Source organism: Brachyistius frenatus, unplaced genomic scaffold (genome assembly GCF_029030835.1).
Source record: "Brachyistius frenatus isolate BFR_SWC_R1_liver_20210118 unplaced genomic scaffold, ASM2903083v1 Contig_108, whole genome shotgun sequence".
In the NCBI taxonomy this organism is placed as follows: Eukaryota; Metazoa; Chordata; class Actinopteri; family Embiotocidae; genus Brachyistius; species Brachyistius frenatus.
The window spans coordinates 1,060,632-1,077,136 of NW_027210707.1; the positions used below are offsets into that span (position 1 = coordinate 1,060,632).

A 16,505-nucleotide genomic window follows, 5' to 3' on the forward strand; every position below is an offset into this window, starting at 1 on the left:
CATGGTGGTACCTCGTCCAGTCTCTGGAGGTGTCTCGTGCCAGCGTTAGCCGGTGTGCTAACGTTCTCCACCGGCGTGCTGAGGTGAGGCAGGTGGTTGGTCAGGCTGAAGGTCGGCGACAACAGGCCAGGGACAAACACCTTACTGACCTGCAGCAACAACAAAGGTCTTGTGACTTCACCCTCCAATTATAATGATCCAATAAGCAGAAATATCAGTTAATTGATATCTACTCTCTCTCTCTCTCTCTCACCAAGTGGAGCCTCCACAGTTTTGTGAATCACTGAACTAATCAGAAGTCTTGGTGGATCTAATCCGAACTTACCCGGGTGATTCCCGTGTAGAGGACCAGACTGCCGCAGGCCTCCAGAACCAGCATGGCATCTATATTCTAGGGGGGGACATTTCAGTCAGAAAGACTCGCTGTCACAAACAACCATTATTTTTATTATCAATTCATCTTTATTTTGCCAATTAACCAGTAAAATGTTTGGTCAATAACATGTCACGACAACCCAGAGTTCACAGGTTTAAATTGTTTATTTTGTCCGAGCAACATTCCAAATATGCCTATTACTATCTTTCCTTTTTTTTCCGACTTGAACAATACTTTTGATGTCGATGAAAATATCTGTGACGATGAATCTGATGTGATGGTTACATACGAGATGTATGTTTAAAATTTTTGACGTGCTGAACAGTCGGCGACTTTTTAATTCCTGATCTGGAAACTATCAGGATAATTAGCTTACTTATTCAAAGGTCACTAATCTTCGCCTGTTCTCTTATGAAATATGAAAACTGTAATGTACCTGCAGAGGCTCTGCGTCTTTGGCGGGGATGGTTGTGACAGAGGGGAAGATTAGTTGAGCCGTATCGTTGCTCTCAATAAACTTCACACATCTGTGGAAACAATAAAAAAAAATAAAAAAAAGATGTTAACTTATGAATGGACATGTCACCTATAAAGCAGGTGGAAAGAGTGATGAAGAAGCAGGAAATAAAAGTCACAGAGAAAGTTAGATTTCAACTATTTTTGAGCAGTTTGTAAAAAAAAAATGAGCGATCAATACTGTTGCGTTGCAGTCACGTTGCTCTGCAGAACTTTTATAAATCGTATGTGTATGCTAATGTATGGTGTGTGTGTGTGTGTGTGTGTGTCTATTGACCTGAGCTGTTGGTGAGACTCCACCAGGAAACAGAGGTAGTGGTTCTCACAGAGGTCAGAGGTCAAGAATACTTTAGACGCCTGGCTGCTCATCTCCCTGCAAATGAAAAGAAAGATTCACGTGAAACTACAGCAGTTCCTAAACTAGAATGGCGAAGTGCACCAAAATAACAAGCATAAAATAAACAACACATTCAAAATGTATATCTTAAAAATAAATTTTCACAAACAAAACTAAAAACAAAAAAATCAAGAGACAAAATGTATAATGACATTAAAACATAAACTATTTAAACTCTGCCTCTCTTTTTACATGAAACTGATCTGACATAAAGGAATCAAGGTAATGCATTTCTGGATCTGTTAGCTAAGTAAGCACAGGAGCCCAAAAAAGTCACTCAATTAGAAGACAAAATTGAAATTCAAGTAAAATTAAACTGAGTAATTCACTCTCAATAACTGTCTGTCATTGCTGTGAATGAATCCTGGGCCTGCATCTGTTTTCAGTCGGTGTTGGTGATTACCGGTGACAGGCAGCAGTGACCGTCTCACTCCACAGCTGCTCCATGCAAAGGTCCGGGATGATGGGCTCCATCTCCGGCACCAGCATGGTCTCGTTGACCGTGCTGTTAGGTGAGGGCAACAAGCCGTGGTGCCCCCTGGGGGGTGCGCTGTTGAAAGACGTGTTGAAACGAGACGCACCTGGAAAGGACGGAGCCGCCATGCCTGGAGAGTGGGCTCGGCTGGGAGAGAAGGATGGACGAGGAGAAAGGAGTCATGTTGCAGATAGGTCGCGTGCATGAATAGTTTCTTTCAGAAAACATTGCGAGTCTCTTCAATTTGAAGTCCCATTCACCTGAGGGCGGCCATGTTGGATATACTGGGGGAATGAACTCGGGAGTGTATTCCTGGTGAGGATGTCATGATCCTGCTCTGGTGACTGTGCAGAGCGCTGTAGTGGAGAGGAGAGCCGGTACCAACAGCACAACTACAGGAAGAGAACCGATGACAACAACAAGGGATCAGAGGCACTTTAAAGTTCAACTAATGTCATGGACTCGGGAGGAAACATTTGACATCATGCAAAATTTGAAGAATTTCAGCCTTTTCTTATTTATTTCCAAGTTATCTGTTTGGCGATAAGTTGTCAAATCATTTTCCATCTCTTTACCAGTCAATGTATCAACTAGTTATTGAAGCTCTATGTGCATGCAGCACTTTCACTTCACTTCCTTTACCTCGTTGCAGTTCCAGGACCGAGCCCAGTTGCCCCACTGCCGACAGAAGAGTCAAGGCGGGAGATATTACGCAGGTGAGAGGTCAAGAAGCCCGAAGCCATCAGACCCAACGGTGTGCCAACTGGCTCTGCCGGACACCGCAGGACTGTCGAGCGCTCCTGATGGAGGCAATAGGCTCGCGGTTAAAGACACAGTTGTGTGTGTGTGTGTGTGTGTGTGTGTGTGCGTGCGTGTGTGTGCGTGAGTGTGTGTGATCACTCACATCATGTGTGACTTTGCGCAGGGCCCAGACAGAGTGTATTCCCTGCACGGTGTCATATGACACAATTATAGAAGGCTGGCAGCAGGTGAACACTATCTTCATGGTGGAGTCAGACACATACTGCACACGGGAGCTTTCAAACAGGCCTGGAAAAACACACACACACACACAAGCACAGATTAAGGTAAAAATACAGCAACTGAAGTGAGACAAGACAGACAGAGGAAAAGTGTACATGTGTGTGGTACCTGCGGGTTTATATACAACAGGTGCAATCTCGTCTAGAGGATGCAGCATGCTGAACACTGTGGGCAGAGGCTCCCTGTGAAGAGAGAACAACACAATGGTTTGATGTTTTGTGACTGCATCACTTTACACGGGGGTTTGTGTAAATCCAAACACGTGTTGCTCTTTGCCTTGAGCTTACGCGTGCACGTGCGCGTGAGTGTGCAGAGTTGGTGCGTACCCGGGGGGGCTGAGCTGTGCGTCATTCGCTGTGTTTTTCCGTTCCAGTAAAAGTCCAAACTTGGTCGCCCAGACGCGCGACACCTGGAGGAGAGACGACGGGACAGACATGACAGACATTGTAAACATCAGCAATAAATGTGGAAGAGAAAAGTATCCACCCACCTACCCGCACACGACACACACTCATTCAAATTCAGTATGGACACAAACCTAAGCCGGGATTTCTCACACGCACATTAAACACGTGCCTGTGATAAAAATAAGATTTGTTCATACTGTCAAGGATCTACTGAAATTGACATTATTACTGGTTAGCCAGACAACGATTCAGCCACCGGGAAAATCAATAATCTGACTAATGTTCAAACACAAGAAAAATCCAGTATTTACAAAGAAAAAAAATACAGCTGGGGACACTGTTGTTACACCTAAAACATCTGCATGTTGCCCAAAAAAATAATGTAAAATGCTGCCTTTCCAAAATGGACCATCAAGAACATGTACACGTCAACCACAGTCTGACAAAGTGTCTAGTCTGTGATCAAAGGTTGGCAAATGGCTGATGTGTCTCCTCCTATGGACGTAAGGATTTCCCACCATTGTCTCTCGTTCTCTCACCTGGAAGGGTAGCGGTGAGATGAAATCCTTCCCGCTCACAGTGTGAACGTTGACGCAGCTACTCTGGATGATACACACCGTGTGCTCCACTTCTTTCTCTGCAAAACAACATTAATGATGGGGTATTTTCTTCATGAAATTAAAAAACACTGCAACATAAATGAAACGATAACTTGAAATAAAGATTGCCTCAAAACAACAAAAGGGTCTTTAAAGATACCGTACCGTCTTTCTTGTTGTGAGGAACAGCAAAGTTACACCATAAAGCCTGCAAAAAAATAAAAAATAAAAGACAGTGTCAACTTCGCTTGAGAATTTTTTTTTTTTGACAATCACCACAATTGTACAGTGCTGAGAAAAGTCCATCCACACAAAAAGCCATCTTGACAAAAGAAAAATCCCTTCACCTCAATGACAAACTTATACTCCTCAATTTAGTTGTTTTAAAGGCTTCTGAGTTACTTCAGAAGATGACTGAAACGTGACACCTAATTTGCACCTAAATTGTCCAGTAACTCTCGTAAAATAGTGATGAAAAAGATAGAAGAATGGCATCACACTTGACTACAAACAGTATTCAATCATAGACCTGCTGCACTGGGCTGTCGACGGTGAAGGCTTTGTATACGCTGGAGGCTTGTCTCCGACTGCCCTGGCTCCAGACAACCACATTTCCTGCTGCATAGAGCTCCTCTTCAAACTCCACATCCTCCTCTCTGACTCCAATGCAGCCCTTCTTAAGCTGCCAGCATTCCTGCCGATCAAAACACATCCGTTAGACCAACGCAAGGACTAAATCAAGTGGTGCGACATTACTTTTCCAAAATTGGTGACACTAACTACTCCATCCACTATATTATGTGTAGAAATAAATGTCAATGGAATGCAAGAAACGTGTTTTAAAGCATTGACATTCAAAGCACTCAAATACAAGTTTCATGTCTTCGAAGCATTATGTAAAAGGCATGTGATGCCAAACAATCTCACCCTCTCTCTCTCCTGCAGACTGACTTCCTGCAGGGACCCCACCAAGCCGGCGGCACCGTCTGATGACCAGAGCTCGGAGGCGGGCTGGAGCTCTCTGAGCTGCAGGTTGAAGGCATTTGGATGGTTCCTGCAGTGCTCGCGGCCAAACGGGACAAACGACTGCAATTCCCCTGCGGCAATCATCGTGGCTGTCTCTTCATACACGACTTCCGACATGAGTTCCAGATATCAGCATTATTTCTAGGAAGGAGACGGGGATGAGAAATACAAGAAAAGCCTTTACAAATATGGAAGCAACGTTTCTTCATTTACGAGTCTGACAGCCCACCGGAGAGACAAAAGACAGCGGACTTCCCAGCCCATCAAATAAATCCAGATCCACAGATATACCAAGCCATATACATTGCTCAAAATATTCAAATCCATAAACAAAGTAACTTTATTACACAGGAATAAATAAATGTTAAGACCGTTTTAAAATGATGGCTGTTGCTTTTTCAAGCTGTACTTCAAGATAAACAAATATATTTCAGTTTAATTTAACCAGGGTCAAAAACATTTTCATCGTGGCTTCATCTTGAGAAGCTCTGACGTTACTGATGACTAAATAACCATCATAACATATATATTAATAATATTTATATTCCTTACCTGCTCCTGCTAATTAACAAGAGGCTAAAAGCTAACTAGGACGTTTTCAACTCATTAACACCCCCAGAACAAACTCACTATTTTACAGCCAGTAAGAGGCTGCAGGTTTATATAAATAAACGTGTTGACAGTGAGCTGTGATTCAGGGGCTGGCTGTTTAAAGTACTCTCCGGCAGTAGCATGCTAACGCTAACAGCCGCAGACCGCCGTTACTTTCTAAGGCTCCATTAGCACGCTGGCTAGCTTTAGCTTCAGCGAGCTTTGAATTTGTTGGTACACGTTTCGCCGCTGACCTGATAATAAGGAATAGTCCGGCTCTTGTCGCGGAGTCCTTGCCTTTCCTTTCTCGAGCGCAACGCCGTCACCCGTACCAACATAGAAACAAACTTGGACCAGTTGCCAAACATCGGACGCGAACTGCGGTGGGTTTTCAAACGAGCGCGGACATCTTTACTGTCCCGACATCCTCTTCCTTCACCAGTCCGCCAATCAGGAGAGAGGACGGGAGGACCTCCGCGCTGATTGGCTGGCTACGAACTTTGACGAAGACTGTGTTTTTACTGGGTGATGAGTAAAAAAATAAATAAATAAATAAATAGAGATTCATTTGTTTGTTGCAGATCATGTTAATACATTTATCCTTAAATAGAAACCGATGCGCTACTGTGTCAAAGTCCTAAAAAAGTAGAGAAGGAGAACGAGACTCAGAATAAATGAAGTCACCGTAATTCAAAAGGTCAAGAATGAGCCTAAGATTAAATGATGCTTCTCTTTGACATGAGGTCTACTTGGGTCTCATTGATTTAAATCGGTCAGGATGAGCCAAAGTAAGTCACTTGTAATATGTAATAAAAAAATATATATATGTCAGGGCTCCAACTGTCAGTTATCTTATTGTCTTCCAGGATAAAAGTCAGTGGACAAGATCAGCAGATGCAGGATTGTGGATTTGATAAAGATAGTATCTTCATCCCAAAGAACTATAACAGATTTTTTTTTCTCACCAGTTGAGCGAACTTTTTGTAAACCTGTATGCAGAATAAATTGAAATAAAATTAAATTGAAAAAAATTACATTGATGAAGTAAATATGAATTAAACACTTAGTCTGACAGTGCGCATTTCAAGCAGTGACGTTTATTTGACTTTCGGACTTGATAACGTCGTTAAATACCGAGGATATTAATAAATGTAGCACAGAGGATAACTGTCACCCCAATTAAGAATAAATAGGCTGATATTTACATGGGGAAGTGATGAGTAATTACCGGCCTCTGTTTAAAGTCACACCAACTCTACCAATTCTATTTTGAGGATGGTTTTTTTAATTATTTTGCTTCATTTCTTTAGATCTTTCATTCGTTTTAATGGTTTTTTTTTAAACTGAGTAATACATCATATGAAGAATATTTGTTTTTTTTAAATACGATAAACATTACTGTAATTATTAAGTACAATAATTAATTAGGAAATGTATTCACGTGAATTTAATCTAATTGTTTAAAATGTATATTGATCCTATATACAACAAAGTTCTATAAAATATAATCAGGTCAGAGTAAAATGTTATGTTGTTGACAGACAGACTGCTACTGTACTGTATCATGTAACTCCATCTGCATCAGATAAATCAATTCAGCACAAGGTGCTCATGAGAAATTACATCGATGCAGGAAATCAGGAGTCAGTGGGGCTCGGCTGCTCATGGATGTGATTGATGCTGCACAACAACAAGGTGCAATCTGACTGAGTTAACTCTCCCAGACAATTTCAGTGCAGTTCCCTGGATGGTGTGTATGTGTGTCCGCGAGGGAAAGAGAGATAAATAAAGTGAGAAAATGCTTTATCGATCAAATTCAAAAAAAAAAATTAAGGGAAAAGATAGACAGCTGCACAAATTAGAAATTAGAAAATTATATCAGAAAAGAGTTTGGGGAAAAAAAGCTGTTACCTTTGAACAAGTCTGTTATGTGTGTTAGTTTAAGTTGAAGCAGGTGAGGAAACCAGTTTATTCTCCATATTTTGTGATCTCAGCATTACTGTTAAAAGCATTGTTTTCCTGGGTTTTTGATCGTCGTCATGTCCAGATCACTGAGCAGTCGTATGTTGTGTTGAGGTCTTAAATAATACGACCAAATGCTTTCTTGCTAACTTAGTAAAAGGAAATGTCAGTCTCACAAAATACATTTCTTTGGGTTACAAATAAAGAGTGCTCTCTTGATATGTGTCTTGTTTGGCTGTGGAAAAAACTACTTAAACAATATAAGTTGTGAAAACAGGTCAATTCTACTGAGCTGGAAACTTCAGAAAAGTTGTACGGTTTAAAACAGCAAATCCAGAGAAATAATAATTATTATTATGTTGGGTGAAACTGGCCTGCAAACTCTATAATTGGTAGTCCGTAACTCAGCAGCTAACATCCTTATAACCACAACACACCTCATTATATTCATTTAGCTGCAACATGTTGACTGTTTGCGGTGAGGTCATCCTGCCATGACAGGTGCTCAGATTTCATTACGGCAGGGCTGCAAAAGCATCCGTGACACACCGAAGACGACTGCAGAGGGACAAGAGTCGCACTCTGGTGGTCGTGTTTCTAGAGAAATGGCTAAAATTCTCCAAGTGAGCATCTAAGGAAGAACATATTGCACAAATTGGTGTTGTGCAATATTTCAGTCCATCACAGGTCTTGCTCAGGCACTGCGTGAAAAATACAGCTTATAAACGAATAAGATGCACCTCTGTAATCTAATGTAATTCAATTACCTGTGCAAATCTCATCTTTTTTTTTTTTTAGGTTTCGTTGACGCTGCATCAGAAAGATGTTCATTCAACTTTGTGGTCATTTTCAAGTCAGTCATAATTTGTGAGTGTTATTTTAAACTTGCTGCTAATATTTTATTTAACCCCTTTTACTTTGAAAGTTCAATATTCTGATTCAATGTTATTACACAATTCAATATTACTTTAAGTAATTGTACAATTAAAACATCAACAGGGAAGAAAAAAATAATTGTGTATACAAAATAAATGATGAACACGTACATACTCATATTATGTAAAGTTGTAGTCCAAAGATAAGATAACTGGTAAGAGTTAGGTATTGAAAAACTGTAGCAATCACACAGTAAAAAAAAAAATCATACAGTACATGCAAAATCACTGCTGACTGTATTTTTTAGTGCAATATGTATGAGAAAGGTCACAAGTAGGTAAAAGTCAAGTGACGAGGTCTTTTCATGAAATAATAATAATACAAAAAACATCAACTGTCTAAGAATGACCACACAGTGTCACCAAACAAAACCTCAGCTTCAGCTTCACAAGACAGCATTGGAAACATCATCAGTCGTTGGTTCAAAAAGGGAATTGAACTGTATTTGTTACGATTGTCTTCATGGACTCAAGAAAAACCTTCTTCATGCGATCAGTAGTTTATGGCCCCGTATATGACCTCTCTCAGCACATTTTGACATGTCATAGCAGAAAGGCCCAGCTGCAAATAATGATTATGGATGTCTCTGTTACAGTCAGGTGAGCTGGTGACCCAGCATTGACAATAACAGGAAAATTACACTTCAACTTCCTGTAAGACGCTTTCAGATGGATGGATGGATGGATGGATGGATGGATGGATGGATGGATGGATGGATGGATGGATGGATGGATGGATGGATGGATGGATGGATGGATGGATGGATGGATGGATGGATGGATGGATAAGTGGGTAAGTAGGTAAAGTAGATAGATAGATAGATAGATAGATAGATAGATAGATAGATAGATAGATAGATAGATAGATAGATAGATAGATAGATAGATAGATAGGATAGATAGATAGATAGATAGATAGATAGATAGATGGATAGATAGATAGATAGGATATAGATAGATAGATAGATAGATAGATAGATAGATAGATAGATAGATAGATAGATAGATAGATAGATAGATAGATAGATAGATAGATAGATAGATAGATAGATAGATAGATAGATAGATAGATAGATAGATAGATAGATAGATAGATAGATAGATAGATAGATAGATAGATAGATAGATAGATAGATAGATAGATAGATAGATAGATAGATAGATAGATAGATAGATAGATAGATAGATAGATAGATAGATAGATAGATAGATAGATAGATAGATAGATAGATAGATAGATAGATAGATAGATAGATAGATAGATAGATAGATAGATAGATAGATAGATAGATAGATAGATAGATAGATAGATAGATAGATAGATAGATAGATAGATAGATAGATAGATAGATAGATAGATAGATAGATAGATAGATAGATAGATAGATAGATAGATAGATAGATAGATAGATAGATAGATAGATAGATCTACATAGATATATGTGGCATATGATCTAATGCCACATTTCACTGTTTACTGGCAAAGCCACATAATCTGATTGGTCCTCCCCCATGAGAGCCAGACCCGAGTGCATCGTGGGTAAAGTTTGCTGGTTAATGAGAGCTAATGATGGCAATGTGAGTGTGTGTCTGTGTGTGTAAGCGTACGAGTGTGTGTTGCAACAATTAAAGTCTCAGGATGACATCGCTGCATGTAATGTCTGCCACGGGGCTGAATCCAGGCCAAATGCATTTATGTATTTAGTTAATTTAGGATGCAATGAAGAGCTCTGGTGGTCTAATTGATCTGTACAGGCCCCACACCAAAAACATGGCCTCCATTAAAGGAACCTTCAGGGACTTGGGTTTTGATGAGTGCTTGCATTTCGTGTCTCTGTGTGAGAGCAGAGAGGGAAAATAAATGGAAGCTGGCAAAAAAAGATGAATCTCTGTTGTGTTTGTGAGCACCGAAATGCAGATCAATCAAAGATACATATGTTCATCCAGTAAACAGAAAATCTAAAAACGTTCATGAATGTGGGTATAAATAGCAGATGACAAACATTGATTTTACCACAGGAAGCTGCTGCTTGTCAATGACTCTTTTAACTGAATTGTAATTTTGCAGTAATTTTTGTAACCATGACTATCAAGGTCCTCTATTGGAACTCAAACCGTAAACTTTTGGTAAAACTTACCAACTTATTTTTTGTGCCAAAAGAAGTAAAACATGTCTGTACTACCTTACACTTGACAGGTTGATTTCAGAAGGTCGTGACAAATGATCTACACATTATTCAGGTTGGAGGACTTGTTGTTATGCTAAACTAGGCTAATCTTAGTCAGAGCTTCAGCTGTGTTTATCATGCCAAGAAATTAATGTCAATCATCTTCAAAGCAAAATTACCAAACTTTTAGTTGTCTATGTTTAAGCCAACAAAAATGGCCTCCATGTCCCCTCAATGGTATTGTCCGGTTCACAAGGGAGGACGTTTTGTGTCATAAGCACGTCATTTGCGTTACCGCATTATTGCAGCTCATTTCCCGAATTTCATCCGGCAGTGTTGACCAACTGTCTTCATTTTCAGCTCTGAATGCAGCCTGAGTCCTGCTGCAGTAAACCAGGTTTAACCGTCAGGGGAGTTCGGCTGTAATTCATCAGAGTAATCTCCTCTTGTTGCGGACGGCAATCCATCACCAAACCCAACTAGGTCCTTGGTGAACCAGGAAGAGAGGAGTCTCCCCACATGGGAGACAATAATCAGTTTGACACAGGCACCTATGACGACATTTCAGATGAGTGTAAAGGCCCATCGTTCGTCTGTGGAGGGATGTCTTATCATCTCCACACAAACACAGGTGGTTGGTATGATGAACCACCAGTGGGAAGAGGAGTTACTGGAATACATATTTGTCTCTTTCTTATCTTTTTCCCGTTAGCATGAATTTATCCGCATCACTCGCACCAAACCCGAGATTTTCAGTTAACTTTTACAAACGTGTTTTTCTTCTACCAAGTTCATGATGTTTTTAGTCCTATTTTTTAAAGGTCTAAACACTTTCACTTTTTTCTCATGAACTCGGGCACATACATGAATCATATGGCTGTCTGTCACTGTGCATCATGATACAGATGGAGATCCACTTTAAATATGTCACCACATTTTTCTTTAAATAAAATAAAAATACTACTGTCTGTCACTGTGTATTATAACACAGAACTTGATCCCGTTTGAATATTCAATGACATTGTTTTGCAAATAAAATTTTGAGGACTATGGCAATTTAAGGTATAGTCCCATTTTGAGCTATGATCTTTATTACAATATTAATTGTGTGACACTGTATGCATTTTTGTAAGTGAAACAGTGATCTTCAGCGTAGATGATCTCTCGAGAGACTCAAAGTGAATGACTACAACCATGTTTATTTCAGAAAAAGCCGTTCCAAAATTTTTAATTATATTTTTACAAATTTGTATTCATTTTCACAAAAGTATCTGAAGAAACTCTGCCAAACCCAAACAGTATATAGAGTTGGAGAACGTGTATTTCCCAACACAGAAAAGGACATTATTCTTAACCGAATGAACACATTCGGTGAGTTAAGCAACGTTTTTAACTTTCATTCTAATTAAAACATTAAACTAGTGAAAAGAAAAACCGAGACGAAAGTCTACTAACTTTGTTTTCAAAGTCATTTGGACAGTTTTCATATTTTGCAGCTCAAAACTTTGGTGCGATCTTTGCATAAGCAAGCTTGACCTGAAAAAAAAGTCAGATTAGCTTTTAGTGCAGGAAACATTTTCTTTCTAAATTAGTTTCAAACCATGTTCTCGTATTTTTTCTTCCACCTTTCTCATCTTTCTGTTAATCTTGTCTCTACCTCTGTCTACACTTTCCCTTGCACACTGTCTCTCTCATCATCTGTCTTTGTCTTATCTCGGTATCTTTATTCCACCGCTCCACCTGCCACGTACACTCAGAGGAGGGAGAGAGATGAGCCAGAGTGGCACAGAGACTCCAGTGAGTCCCGTCAGGCTGCCAGCAGTAATCTGACATCAGAGTCGTCACTCGCTGGCTTGCTAATTGGATAATGTGGTGCAGAGGAGGCACTCAGCAAGCCAGGGGATTCCCCTCATCACACCGGCTGGGAGGAAGAGTCATGATGCAAAGTCTCTCATTGAATAGATCTAAACATGGATTCCATCAGTGATCTTCACCACATATGTACTTTTTATTAATAAAGAAAACTTTAAAAAATGTCTTTAGCGACCTTAATATAGATCAGCAGTAGCAGTTGGTATGACAGTAGTAATAGTAGTAACAGTGGCTAATGATAGCATTACTGTAATTCAGGCCATGTAGTGGAAGCAGTAGCATCACAGGTAGCTACTGATGTAGTTTAGACACCCAGACTGACGAGACACAAAATCACTGCAAAGGATGAGGATGTATTAGAGTCTACATTTCATTTTCTTTGTCGACCATTTGCATTTCTGTCTGTTCGTTTTGCATCTTTTCGCATCTATTTGTTTAAGTTTTGCACTTATTTTTCAATGGCTCTATTTCTTTACCTGCTTGCATCTCCCAGTGGTCTGTCCAGTTCTGTCTCTTTGTTGTCTGGTTGCATCTTGCATTTTGTCTCCCTTTGCAGTGATTTAATTTTTGTTTTTATTTTGCATTTCTTTTTCCTTGGTTTGTGTCTTTCAGTGGTCAGTTAGAATTTTTTTTTTTTTTTTTTTTTTTTTTTTACAGTTGTTTTCTCATTTGTTTTGTGACTCTTTGTGGTCATGTTGCATCTCTTTGTAGTTGTTTTTGAGTCGCTCCTTTGAATGGCCCCATGGGACCCATGTCCAGTAGGCCCACTTCAGTGTGTCCATTTAGTTTGCCTAAGTGCAAATTTGTGATTTAATGCCATTTAATGACTCTTTTCACTTAATTCTCATTATTTATGGCCCATAAATGTATGTTTCTTAGGATGCACGTTATATCATGTTCAAAATGCAGAATTCTATCAAATGCAGCAACACTTGCCCAATAAATATTTCCCAATGGGGACATTAAATTATATCGTATGGTATCGTATAAAAATATCAACTGAAATTAGAAGAACCAGTTATTCAGCATTGCACTCCACTCAGAAATTATTTTTAGTAGCAGCTGCAGTAGAAGTCGGCGTGATATTAAAACTAACAATGGCAGTAGTAGTTGCTCCAGTTGGTCCAGGTAGCCTCACCATTGCCAATGGGTATCACTGGTAATGGTTCTGATAAAGTACCAATAAGTACAATAAGACAACATTAGATTTCCGTTGTCTTCAGTTCTCTGTGTCACCCCGCGTACAGAGGTGAGGCAGCCTGTTACTCGTCTACAGGAACGTTTCCTTCCGCACATTCCATCAACATCAACATAATAATGCTGATATTTCCTCCATCAGCTTCCTCTTCCTGCAGGGATCTGTCTCCAATCACTGCTGTCAATTAGACCAGCTCCTTCTCCCATGGACTTCTGCGTAATCTGCTTTTTCTCTGGACTGATCACATTAAGGTTCACATAGTGCCATCATGGCTGAGAGGAGGGAGGATGAGGAGAGTGGGGGGGTCATCTGCTGACTGAGAGGAGAAATCATACCGGGGAAGGCCAGACTCACGGCTGTCATCACGCAAAGTTTTGAAATTTGTGATTATTATCAGGTATAAAAAAATCTATTGCAAGAAAAAAAAAATCTATATTTTTCAATAGATTCTTGCTCCCAGCATTAAAACCATTTTGTAATATATGTTGCCAAAGGAATCAAGTTTTCAGGTTGCTCGTCTGTCTCAGGATTGTAACTCTTAGGAATGCCTTGAAGGCATTTCTTCAAATTTGTCACAAACGCTCACTTGGACTCAAGGATCTCCAAAATCAATTTTGGGGTCAAAGGTCAAAGTAACTGTGACCTGAAGTTGTTAAATTCTCGTGAACATCTCAGATATCTCAGGAACACTGATGGAATTTCTTAAAATGTGGCACAAACCTTCACTTGGACTCGAGGATGAACTGGTTACAGTTTAGTGGTCAAAGGTCAAAGGTCACTGTGACCACACAAGGCACATTTGTGGCCATCACTCAAGAATGAATCTGCTAATTATGACAAAGTTTTACACGAATGTCTAATATGATAAAATAATAAGGTGATAACAGTTTATATCCAAAAGGTCAACTTTACTGTGAAATCATAATGTCCTGCAAAACACTTTTCTGGCACGTGTTGCTGGCATCAAATTCAAAATGATTCAATATTTTCCAAAAAAAAACATGGAAATATATTAAACATAGGTTTACATGATTTGCAAATCATCACATTCCGTTTTTATTTACATTGTACACAGCGTCCGAACTTTTTTGGAAACGGGGTTGTATAACCCCAGAGGCATTATGTTTACACGACATCATGGCAACTTTAACATGTTTGCTCAATGCAAATCAAAGTCAATAACTGTTTATCTCTTTAATTTAACTCCACTACCTCCTCTTTTGTTTTTTTTCTCAACTGCCACAGAAAGAGGTCATGCAGTCTCTCTGTGGCTCTCATGTCTAAGCCAATCATCTCCTTTTCTCTCCAGTGATATTGGCTAAATGGTCCACACTCATTTGGATGGATGGATGGATGGATGGATGGATGGATGGATGGATGGATGGATGGATGGATGGATGGATGGATGGATGGATGGATGGATGGATGGATGGATGGATGGATGGATGGATGGATGGATGGATGGATGGATGGATGGATGGATGCATGGATGGATGAGGCGCCAGCCAACGTCACAGCTCTTTCACTGTGCTATTCCAGCAGAGCAAATCAGACTCATCAGGGACACTGTGGGTGGATTCAGAGACACTTCAGTCCTGTGCAATGCTCTTTTGTAAAAAGCCCAACACAACCTGAAATAGAAAACAAGAATCAATGTCTTGCAAACACTCTGTACAATGTTATGTATTTAAGGTGGTAATCTGCAAGATCCTTGTGTTCAGCGCTCACTTTGTGGTTATGAAGGAATGGCTATAAATGGCAGCAGAGGGATTTTGATAACATTGTTGTGGAATTAAGCATTTGTGTCATGACAGGACAATGCACGAGATAAAAAAAAGGAAATGTTTATTGCTTGGGGGCACATCCTATTCAAGCCCATACATTGCCGCAAAATTCTAAATAATGAGGTCGATTCAAGGTGGGGTCCACACACTAAAGTAGGCCGCTGATAACCTTTTATAGGCCTTATAAAACCGAAGAAAAAAACATGATCACAAATATCCTGTTATATCATGTATATGTTAAAGAAAAGAACATTCTGGCACATATTCCTGTGTCTGATCATTTTAGATGAGTGAAGACTGCAAAACAGGTTCAATTGTGAACAAATCTCCACCTATTGTCACAAATGTCCATCAAAGTCATGATGACAACTGCAGACAGATTTGACATCTTGATTCCTCAGTGGGTAATTTATATACTAAAGCTGGACTATTTTATTGTGTAACAATCAGCATCATAGGCAATTAAATGCCAACGATTCTTGATATCAACAGTTATTGTTAAGGCCTTTACCTGTTGAGTATAGACTGCCATTTTTCTGAGTCATAATTTCCAGATGAAAATGGTTACTGTTCTGTACAATAAAATACAAAAAACAACAAAATATCACAAACTTTACATTCATAAAAAACATATCTAAGATATATAAAAATATATTCACTGATTTAAAAATGTTGCCTTTTTAATGTCCATCAAGTCCCTATAATTATCAAGCAATCAAAAATGCACCCTCTTCTCCTATATTTTTTCCATTCTTCTTCCTCTATCTTGTGTAACAGATCTGCTAAAAGTTCTGAGTTCCAGTCTGGGTGCTTTAAAAAAAATTGTGTTTCCTGTCCATCTTCCAGTTTGTTCCATGGAACAGGTTGCACCTTGAGGAGCCACGAGGGAAATGATCAGATGAGTCAACGGCATCAACTCTGGCAAATAAGTAAGTTATTCCTGCGACTAATTAGAAGAAATAGAATGAAACTCCAAACTAATTTCACCATAGGCCTCTTTGCTTCCGACCGTGAGCAAGACCAGTGACGGAAGCAACGATTTACTGACGTCTCAGACCGCCGATGAATCTGATGTCCCCTCCTGCTCCATGAGAAACATCCAGGTGTATAAAACGGGCGCAGAGCTGAAGGCAAGCAGAAAGACAGAAAGAGAAA

The 16,505-nt window shown here is 39.6% G+C and overlaps 1 protein-coding gene across 1 annotated transcript in view; it reads right to left on the reverse strand.

Moving 5' to 3' along the window:
• Positions 1-5,832, reverse strand: part of anapc1 (anaphase promoting complex subunit 1) — a 45,395-nt gene extending 39,563 nt beyond the window's left edge. The window contains 15 exon segments of the mRNA XM_069712307.1: positions 12-149; positions 326-391; positions 813-903; positions 1,170-1,265; positions 1,693-1,911; positions 2,025-2,156; positions 2,407-2,564; positions 2,669-2,814; positions 2,917-2,990; positions 3,135-3,217; positions 3,755-3,852; positions 3,980-4,022; positions 4,344-4,508; positions 4,742-4,981; positions 5,686-5,832. Coding sequence (XP_069568408.1) covers positions 12-149; positions 326-391; positions 813-903; positions 1,170-1,265; positions 1,693-1,911; positions 2,025-2,156; positions 2,407-2,564; positions 2,669-2,814; positions 2,917-2,990; positions 3,135-3,217; positions 3,755-3,852; positions 3,980-4,022; positions 4,344-4,508; positions 4,742-4,957 — 1,725 coding nt within the window. The 5' untranslated portion in view covers positions 4,958-4,981; positions 5,686-5,832.
• Positions 5,833-16,505: the final 10,673 nt, after the last annotated feature.